This window comes from Zonotrichia leucophrys, chromosome 6, assembly GCF_028769735.1.
Source record: "Zonotrichia leucophrys gambelii isolate GWCS_2022_RI chromosome 6, RI_Zleu_2.0, whole genome shotgun sequence".
NCBI classification, from domain to species: domain Eukaryota; kingdom Metazoa; phylum Chordata; class Aves; order Passeriformes; family Passerellidae; genus Zonotrichia; species Zonotrichia leucophrys.
This window is the reverse complement of record NC_088176.1, coordinates 16020694-16031497: the sequence shown is the minus strand read 5'-3', so window position 1 is coordinate 16031497 and position 10804 is coordinate 16020694. Positions and strand designations below refer to the sequence as shown.

The following is a 10804-nucleotide window of genomic DNA, read 5'->3' as shown; positions in this document are numbered from 1 at the left end:
ATGAACACAGTATTCATGTCTCTTCCTCCTGAGCTGCACCAAATCATCTTCAGCATCAGTGTAGGTTTCTCTCAAATGGTGCACTAGATGAATGCAAACAAAAGACTATTTTAACTTTGAGCTTGTGATAGATTTCCATGCCACATTCAGATCTGGCACAATTTAACAGATGTAGTTAGCTTCCCTGGAGCTGCATACACTATACAAACTGACTACACATCCAAAGTTCCCTGAATTTCAGAACTACCTGGGACTAAGATTCATTGCAGGGTAGAGAAAAAAAATTACTTCCCATTCACTAGCTTCATTCAGAATAAGGAATAAATTCATTGAAGACTAAATAATTGCAATTACAGTGGAAAGACTTGACAAGGACACAGAATTCATGCAAGTGATGAGTGACAGTTCAGCTATAGAAATAATGCTAGCTGAAAAATAAGCTTTACTTCTAGCTTTTAGCACAGTAACAGCCCCAGTGCTGTACAAGATATTTGTTTTGTGCTTCTTCAGCATCAGGTGAACAAACACAGACCTTTACCTTGTCTTTTATTCTGCCAAGCTCTTTGTAGATGTTTAGAAACAGCTATACACAGTACAGGCCTAGCCTACAATTAGATGTGTAAAACTGAACCCTTCGTCCTACAAGCACATCTAGATGACTGAATTCTTTTTTCTGGTTAGAGGTCTGTTTAAGTCAGTGAAGTTTCACAGAAGTGCAAGGATTGTCCAGGTGATAATTTATAGGCTTGTGTTTCAATGCAGTATTTTTATCAAGAACTTCTTGTTATTAGTAAAACCCACCTGATCTTTCATGCATCTTCTATGCAGTACAACTGGGCAATATGCCTTCTTGGCTTTATTTTATATGTGTATAATATATACACAAATAAAAAGTATCACCTGCAAATAATATTTGGAATGTGAAAGACACAAAATGTAAACATTTTATTTGGCAGTTGTTTCAAACAGGTGAATAAATAAATGGAAAAGTACATCTTAATATTCTTTATAGCAACAGATGCAGTTGCACATGTATTTACATATTGTGGATGCAAAGAACAGTTAATTTAATTTCTTTTTGTTAAAAAATGCAACTTCCAACACCACTAGACTTGACAATTAAAGATGAAGATACTAGTAATACTTTGTTCTAGCAATCTCAACTTTTAAAGGCATTCATTTGGAAGTAAGATAAGAGAGTCATCATGCATTTAGTTCATTTTGTCCGCTTACGGTAGAAAGTCTGATGTAATCTCAGAATTATGAGTGTCATGCGCTTAAGTCAACTATGACATGTTTATAAATCAATGTAGTTCCCTTAAAACTTGAAGCAAAGAGAAAATCTCGTTTATCGATGGAGACATGTATGAAAGATCTTGGTGCCTGCACGTTTAATTCTTGAAACTTCACAAATTTTGCCTTTTCCGCATCCCAATAATAGACTTGAGTGAAAGAATAATCACTTCCAAGAATGGCATATTGATAATTATTTATCTGAAGCGGCTGGAATACCATTGACCCTCGGGATGGCATCCTTTGTAAATCCAGAAATGCTGAACCACCCCATTTCATTACTTTAGAGTCCCCAATAAATCTTGTTAAGCAAATGTACACATCCTCTTTCACCTTGAAATGCTTCACTGCATATGCATCTTCCATATCTTGAATATCAAACCGCTTAACAAATTCATTTGTTCCTTTGTTCCATTGATATATTACAGGTCTTTGCGAACTACTTGACAGAATTAAATGTGGTTTGCCAGATATTTCAAGATACTCCACATCAGTATCTCTGTACCAGGCATGCAGAGACTGATGGGAATAAAATCCATTCCCATTCCATTTGTAAACCGTGGTGAAACCAGCCTTTGAACTGTCTGCAACAACAAAATACCAGTCTTCAGCAATCCTGAAAGTTTCAATGTCATTGGGTTTTCGGATTTTAAGGATTTCAATATCTTGAATTTTTATAAACTTATTAGCAAAAATATCTCTTTTATATATGTGGGAGCCTCCAAAAAGCTGTGCGACAATGACATACAGCTGACTCTCAATAACTATAGGTTTACACACAACAGTTGAAGTACCTATAAAAAGAAAAGTAAGAGACAGGGTTAGCATCACTTTTGGATAATTTGTTGTAAGGTTATTGTCAAGCAGTGTTCATACCTGTAATGTTGTCGTAATTCCTGAACATCACTTCCACATGGTCCCATTCAAGAAAGATGCATTTTCCAGTAAAAGGCTGAGCAATAACCACATGTTCATCATTCATATATGAGAAAGTATCTACTGACAGAGATTGGTATGGCAGGGACTGATAAACTTCAAATTCTGCAAATTGTACACAACAGATGATAATTACAGAGATACTTTACATACTGTACTGAAAAAACATCTGCTTATCAGATACCAATTTATTACAAATTACAGTATTTCATCACTAGTAGAATTTTTCTGTTGATAAAGGAGCACTGCAATTTGGTTTTCAATCTTTCTCAATAAAAAGAGGTACTGTTTTATGTCCCAGTTTTCCAAATCATTATGTAACATACTAAAGTTTGAGTAGATACTGAAATATAGGACCCTGCTCCCAAATGATTCCCATGTCAGACTTAGACCAGCAAAGTTCATATTGATTTTAGTAGAAATTCCATCCAGAATGCAGCGTTCCTGCAAAAATGGGGTCTAGAATGAAAAACCACAGCTTTGACTTTTAAGAAGATTAAATAATTTGAGGCACATTACCTGTAATAATGCAATCAAACTCTTTTGGAGAGAGGCTATTGATCTTGCGCTTCTTATATTCTGGTGGGCTTTCACAGTAAATGTCTTCAACAGTTGCATTGGTGCTGCCCAGCCACTCCACTAACCACTTGAGTTTGCAGTCACAATTAAATGCATTGCCTCTAAGATCTCTACAACAAATTAATCATGCATTGAAAAGAAGTAGTCAGCTAATGTATTTCTCCTTGAGAACAACAAAACAGGCTTCTATTAAATAAGTGCCCTCTTGCTTATTCTTACTTGAGGCCTTCCTGGCTTAATTTATCCTGACCCATAGTTAAATCTACATACCAGAACCCACACAGATTTAATTATATTAAGGTAATCAAGGAGACCTTAACTTGGTGATCAGTCAGAAGTTTTTATCTATTTCTCCAAGTTTACAGGTACATAAAAGTCTCCCATACTAATGGACTCCTGTTTCCTTTGCATTACTCTTTCTCAGTAGAAGCATTCTAGATAAAAAAAAGGAATTAATGTAACCTGATGGTCAGCCCATCACTATTCACTATCTCCTTTAGCTACACTCATTTAGGGCTTCAGGAGAGACAAGCAAAGGAATTCTGTTTAAGGCTTTTACAGCTGTCTTCAGTCAGATTTGTGACTGTATGTACAGGAACAGGCGAGCGCCAGGAGCAGACTGTGTAACCACCTGGCCACGCTCAGCCTTGCCAAGTAATGCTCCAGATCCACTGCCCATGGCCACATCTCACTGCTGCAGCTCTGCTCCAGGGATTCAGCCTACCTGCTAACACTGGGAGCAGGCAAAGGACTTTCTGAGCTTATCATCCCTGGATTTTTACTGGTATTTATATATATATATATACACACACATATATACATATATACATATATATATGATATTTTGATGTTTTGATATGGTTGCAATTAGATTTAGTATGGGATACTTAATTAGACCCATGCTTTATTGATAAAAGTTAGCTTTCCCAGGAACTTTCTGCACATTAAAATGTTACTCCATTAAGTATCTTCCACCTTCCCTGCATGCCTTGCTCTCTCATGCATCCCTAAGGATCCTCCCTTCTTATTCACGAAATCTTAATGAACATGCAGCTTTATTACATAACTACTAACAATATTACTTATCTTCATAACTGGTGGGATATTCAAAACCATCACAAATTCTCAACACTGGCAGACAAAAAAAACAAGCCTACTCATACTGTGTAGTCTCAACCCACTAACAAGACCCATTACTGGCTAGTGGTGTGAATGGTTACTCAGAATGTCCTCTAAAATAATCTCTTTATACTTCTATTATAATTAAAATATTAAATAATTGCTTTCTTACACATTTGTTAAAGAATCCAAGCCTTTAAATATGTCTTTTGGAAGTGACTGGAGATTATTATTTGCAAGACTCCTGTAAAAGAAAACACCTCAGTATTAGTGCTAGTTGTTCATGAAACTACACATTTTTGCAAATTGTGATATACTGTGTGGGGTTTTTACTTATGGCAAAGAACACTGGCATTCTCCAACACTTAGTTCTAAAAGATTGTTATTAAGAGTAGCTCATTTGCTTTGAGAGTTTTCCTTCCACTAAAATGCCATGTCTCCTTCTGCTTTCTCACTCTTCAGCAGCTTTGCAGCATTTACAATACTTCACTTAGCACAGTAAAAAGTGCTATCACCTTTGGTGTTTTGTCAACATCATTTAACATTTTAAAATAATTAGCCTTATTGGATCTACTGATATTTTCCCTACAAGATCCCAATAGATGGTGCTCATACCACTGCAATTTCCCCACTTTATTGTACCTCTTCTAGAAGGAAAATCTTACTAATATGGGCTGATGGGCTTAGGTTTAGCTCATAGTTTTTGAAAATATGCAGTAATAGGCAATAAATTGTTGATAAGTGTGAATTGCTTTCCTGGCATGTGCCTGTGTAAATGTTTATTACACCAGCAAAAAAAATTTATTAATTCCCAGTTTTCAATGTTGGGAAAACTTGTTTAAATTCAGTGAGTATTCCAGCTAGTAAAAGTGACAAGGAAATGTGAGCAGGCTTTGAACAAACAGTATATTACATTTCAGTCTGACTGCCTCTGTGAGCCTGCCAAAGGTCTCAGATGTCACACAGGGCATGACAGAAAAAGAATAATGTTGTAGGGTATAGTCTATGCCTCTTCCAATTAACAGAATTATTTATTAGTTATGAGAAGAAACAAAAATGGAAATAAATAATTCTTGATTAAGATCCCAGTTAGAATCTGTAGTCAGTAAGACTTGGAACCTCTTCTGTTTTAACTTGCAAATTTAAATGTTATTTATCAACCACAATTTCTCTAGCCAAGCAAAGACATTTAGGCACATACTTAAACACAAGAACAAGCCCAGTCTGCTCCATCATTTAAAAATAAGTGTTTGTCTGATCAGGAACAGTAAATATGGGATGCTTTCATTAGTCCATTCTGACTTCACCACTTTCAAAGTACGTCTGATTGTAACACCGTATGTGAATGTATCATGTGCTTCATTTATGTGCAATTTTATGCTCCAGAGAAATTCTTTAAAGATCAGATAACCCACATGGAGAAAGCTGTGTGGATTTGCAAGCTGAGACAAGTTTAATGCCCTATATTGTTTTTATATGTTATTATATAGCAAACTGAAAGGGAGGGTGTACTTGGGAGTAGGAGCGGTTCACCACTGCCATGGGTACATGACTGAGAGAAAAATTTAAGTAAGGTTTATCCATTTGCCAATTTCTGATTGAAAATCATGCATTTTATGGTCCACTGTTAAAAAACATACTTACTTATTACAAAACACTGTCTTGCCTAGATGGTCCTGTATGGGGTATTTGGATTATAATAAGAGAGTAAAGGCTGGCTCAAGCATGCAGGTAAACTAATTTTTGAGAGTTTTGAGAGAAATGCAATCAAAATTACCCATTGTGCATAGAAATTACCATCCAATGCTAACTGTAAGATTCTGACATTAAATTAGTAAATTAGTAAAAAAAATGCAATCTTTTAAAAATTTTTCTGTTTTTAAATGTACTCTGGCCAGCAAATAAGTCCTGTTGCACAATAATAAATTCTAAATGTCTCTCTTTTACAATAAGGACACACTGTAATTATTGAAGTTAATTGCATTATAGAAGTAAAAATGTTTGGATAGCTTACTGCATTCCAAACTTTATGTTGTGAAAAGAAAGTAAATAGAATAAATAGGACAAAGTTCATCTTACCTAACTTCATAGAACTTATTTGCATGCTCATTTACTATGATTCTTTTTAATATATTTTATGTACACAAGTACTCTCTTGTTTCTTAAATGAAAATTGCCTCAGGGTGCCAAATGATCATTCTTAATGTGTATATGCAATTTTCCCCAAAAGATGGGGAGTGGTTCTTCAAGCAGATTAAACTAGTGGTGCATTTGCAGTTATTTGCCACAAATTTCTCATTGTCTTTGTGAATAGTGCTCCATGGACAATAGCAGCATGATGCACACATCTATGTCCCAAAAATGCGCATGCAAATGACAATGGCTCCTCAAATGTGGATCTGTCTTCTGTGTATGTTTTCTCTTGTGAAACTCCTGAAGCATCCCCAGAAACCAATGTAACAGGCAAGACAAGATGGTAGCCTTCCTGTGGAGAAGAAACTGTGCCTTCCTCTGTTTTAGAAAAGCAATTTGTTCACTGGCAGCAGCAGCTACTAAATAAGTAAATGAATATGATAAATAATGCACTGGACCCACTTGTGAATATAAAGCTATTCATGTGAGTAAATATTTTGAAGATAGGGTCCCAGTTACCAGCCTTATCCAGCTATCTTTTTTTCTAACAACAGTATAATTCTGCCTGTACCTCCAATATGGATTGTTATGGGATGTGCACAGCCCTTTTATGTACCTCTTTCCCTCTCCTCTCTCGTTCCTCTTCCTCAGACCTAGAGCCATTCCATAAGTAACTTTATCTACATGAGCAGTCACAGTAGGCTTAGTTCCAGCCAGCTGTGAATCGTGTCCTGACCAAAAGGGAAAGCATAAAGTGCTTTATGGTACATTTACTAGGTGGTGAAGATGTGGTGAATTGCAATTCAACTATTATATTTATGCATTAACTGTTTAAAATGGAACGTTTGCTTTCTCTCCTCTGTCAAAATATATGAAAGAGAAAGTTAAATGGCCCTGTTTCAAAACCCTCTTGGAGGCTATCATGTTAAGGCCAAAAGGTCAGGATCCCCTCCCCTGCCTATGACGCACACCACATGACATGCTTCAGAATGCAGATGCTCAGAACTGGGTATAAACCCATGCCAGGCACACTACAGATTTTTTTCCTTTTCTTGTTTTGTATTTTTTTTCCTGTTTTCTTATAGTGTGTATTTTGTTTTTAAAAAAATGTACTCCTCATTAAATTAAATTATTGCTACAAAATAAACTTGCTGTAAGATAAGAGACAAAAGCCTCTATTAAAACTGTCTTCCCAGCTCAGAGACAAGGAAGCTACTCTTGTTTGCAGTGAAATGTTGCAGGTATTTGTTGCCAATGTGTGAGAAATGCTCCTGCTGGTGAGGACATGGGGAGCGTTGCTCCTACAGCACACTGGCATCCAGAGTGCCTTGGAGCAATTTCCCTCCCAGCTCAAGCAGCAAGGGGCTGCAGCAGGTCAGAGGGCAGGGACAGCCAAAGGGCTGAGCAGCTCACAAGGAACACTGAGCACATCCCAGAGCCAGTGTGTGACAGGTCCTGACTGTGCGATGCTCCTGCTCCCATGCAGGAGAGGACAGGGTGCAGAGGAAGGTGGGTGCAGAATGGAAGAAGTAGATCAGTAAGCCATTACAAAAACATCTTGTTGCAAGTCTCCAAAATTGCTCTGGGTGTCATAAGTGAACGGGGCACAGAGAGTGATGGCCTGTCCCAAGAATGGCTGTAATATTCTCCTGGATGCATGTCAGACTGGGGCACCTGAGAAGAGGTGTGGGTCCATTCCTCAGCCTCTCACATTCCTAATCATAGCTCCCACCTTCCTCCTTTCCAAGTCCCAAACTGGGACTGACCTCATTCAGTGCCAAGATTCCCAATTCATACTTCTCCCTGCTCCTACATGCTCAGCTGGAAATCCCCAGTGCTCCAAGCAGAGAAAGTCAGGGAACTACTGCCAAACATGTAGTGCTTGGAAGCTGTTTGTGTCTTTGCCTTCTACACATACCACAGTTTGGGAGTCTTTGGTGGAAACACAAAGATTAGCATTCTAATCAAATTACTATTAATGCCACTTAAATAACTATGAACAGTTATATATGAAAATGAGAAATTAAACAATACAGTGGTTCAGTTACTATATTAAATATGCAAAGTAATATGTTCAATCACTTTACTTACAGGTGAATTAAAGATTTCAGTCCTCTGAAAGTATTTCTTGAAATTGACTTAATGTTGTTGTTCTCTATGAACCTGTAATGGATCATAAAGTGATTCTGGTCAAGCAATGCCTGGAAATTGGAAGCCCACCCACTCTCTTCAAAATTGCCAGGAAATATACTTTTGTCCACTCACAAATATTCTAGATGAGGAAGGCCCATGAAAGCATCATCACTAATAACATCAAAAGTGTTGGACGTAAACAACCTGCATAAAGAAATGCAAAACAAAAGACCATTAGGTTATCAGCAGCTTTAGAAAATGGTTCAGCAAGGCCCAATTTCCACTGCCTGGTTTCATGTTTTTTTCTGTGCAAGCACTATAGGACTGTAAGGCTGAAATATTGCACCACAGGGTGGTGCAAAGGGAAGGATCCAACAATTGTCTACTGGGGCCATCTGATAAAATTCCTTTGACTTCTGTGGGATGTAAACGTGGGTTTATCATGCCAGTAAAACAATGGGATTGTATAAGTGCCTCTGGAGATATACTAGGACAACAATGAAATCTTCAAGTATTACAGAGGTTTAAATTGTCTTGGTTTAAATTGCTGGTTACCCTGACATCAGGTTGAATTTGCAACACTGGCAGGAAGGAAAATCCTTTAACTTTTAAGTTAAACTTCTGAGTGTATTTAACCTGAGGGTACTGAAAGTTACTGGGGGAAAAAAAGAAGAAAAATCTCCTAAATTCAGTCAGTGTTCAAGTCAAAAATATTTTTAAGACCTCACTAAACCGCTTGGAGGTACTCTTAGCATATGCATCTAACAGTAAAAATACCAGCAGAACATTTAATTTTATGTAATTTTGTAAGCATTAAAAGTGGACTAGCATTGATTTTTCCAGCTTTATTCATGCTTATCAGCCATGTTAGCATTTGTCCATTATAATCTAGCCCTGGACTGCTACGCTTTTAATGTGGTGGGACATCATAAAGCACGATGAACTTCACCCCAGTGGAATACTACATGCACATCTATATTTTAATCAATTGACCTGATGGATAAATAGATTCATACTATGGCATCCTTAGACATTCAGGAATGCAAGATTTCCAAGTACTAATTAATCCACTTAATGAGTTAATCTCTTATGTTGATGTTTACATTCAGAATAAATTGTAGGTAATTTATTTTCTCAGTTGGCTGTTTCAGATTGTGCTTTTTTTAAATGTATGAAAAAATACAAGCAGGAAATTCTTCCTTTTTGTCAAAATCAATAAATACCTCAGTTTTAGAGGAAACAAGTATTTAAATAGAATTCTTGAACCAGAAGACCAATTTATTAAATCCTGCAACTAATTTTAGTTTTCTGATATGATTTTACTGGATAATTTTTCCTTTTCTGCACTCCACTCAATAATTTACAGAACAGGGTGGTATCTCTTTAAATAGTATTGCTATTTTAGAGATTGCCAGGCTTACAGCATAGGTCTTGCACTTGGTGAGCTCATTTGCCTTCCAACTCATACCCCTTCCCAATGGCTACATCAGATGTATTTGATGCACAAAGTATTTTTGCCCCAAATTGTCCTCAGTCACCATAATTGCTGCTTCTGGGGCTGGAGGCTGAAGGTATGGCGCTGTAGCTGGGGACTGTGTCACTTGGCAGGAACAGCACAGTGCGAGCAGGTACAAATCCTGATGCCACGATTACCTCCCTTCTTTCTGTGGGCTTTCATGTCTTCAGTTTATAAGGGCACCCTCAGCATGTTGCTGATACACAGAGATAAAAGAGCTGCAGATGAGAGCTGGGAGGTTTTCTCTGCATTTAGGGAACACTCCTGCTGGCACTTCACCATAGCTGTGTAGCTTCTCTGTGGTTTTGTTGTCGCACGAAGAGCACAGAGCGTGCCATCCATACTACACAAGAAGAAAAGCTGTCCTGGACTGGGAGTTACGAGTAGTGTTTAGCTCAAGACCATGATTTTTCCAGAGACCACTGGGGCTACTACATTAAAAATAGTAGTAAATAATAATAGCAGCAGAATTTCACCATATTTAGACATCTGTGACTGCTGTATTGGAGATATCCAATTACATTTGGACTTCAAAAACGTAATGCTGGAGACTATTTCTATATGCATTTCTATTATTATAGAAATACATACAAGCTGCTAAATCTTGCTGTTGGCTAAATTAAACCTACCAATACATCTATAATCATGCAAAGCTAAAAATTCCTGAAATATTTAATTAACGTAAGTTTTCCATATTCTTAATCCCCTTACTATCTTCTGCCAAAGATAAAATTTTTCTTTCCCACGTACAAACTGGAGTGTTGTCCCCACAGATACAATCCTGCTCCTATGGTCTGTGTTTAAGGAGTCATTTGCCTTAGATTAGCAGCCTGAAATTCCAAGGATGGCAAGCAGCTCAACTACCATGTTAAAAATATATCTGGAAAACACATCACTCATCAAAGCCCACAGTGGAACAAACCCTGCTTTTCTGGGGTCATAGTTTTTGTTGCAGCATTTATGAACAGCAGCACAGAATGTGCATTTCATTGTACAGTAGAAATGGAAATTATTATCATTACCAAAATGTCATAAGACATTGTCCAAGCCCACTGTGCCAGGCACTATAACTCAAAATAAGATGACTGTGTCTGT

At 37.3% G+C, this 10804-nt stretch overlaps 1 protein-coding gene across 2 annotated transcripts in view; it reads right to left on the bottom strand.

Moving 5' to 3' along the window:
* Positions 1-930: 930 nt before the first annotated feature.
* The window catches only part of LGI1 (leucine rich glioma inactivated 1), a 28657-nt gene continuing 18783 nt past the window's right edge, over positions 931-10804 (bottom strand). For both annotated transcript variants that reach the window (XM_064717229.1, XM_064717230.1), the window contains 6 exons: positions 8326-8397; positions 8152-8223; positions 4100-4171; positions 2749-2918; positions 2170-2334; positions 931-2087 (listed from right to left, as the gene is read on the bottom strand). In XM_064717229.1, coding sequence (XP_064573299.1) covers positions 1270-2087; positions 2170-2334; positions 2749-2918; positions 4100-4171; positions 8152-8223; positions 8326-8397 — 1369 coding nt within the window. In that variant the 3' untranslated portion in view covers positions 931-1269. The remainder of the gene's footprint in view (positions 2088-2169; positions 2335-2748; positions 2919-4099; positions 4172-8151; positions 8224-8325; positions 8398-10804) is intronic.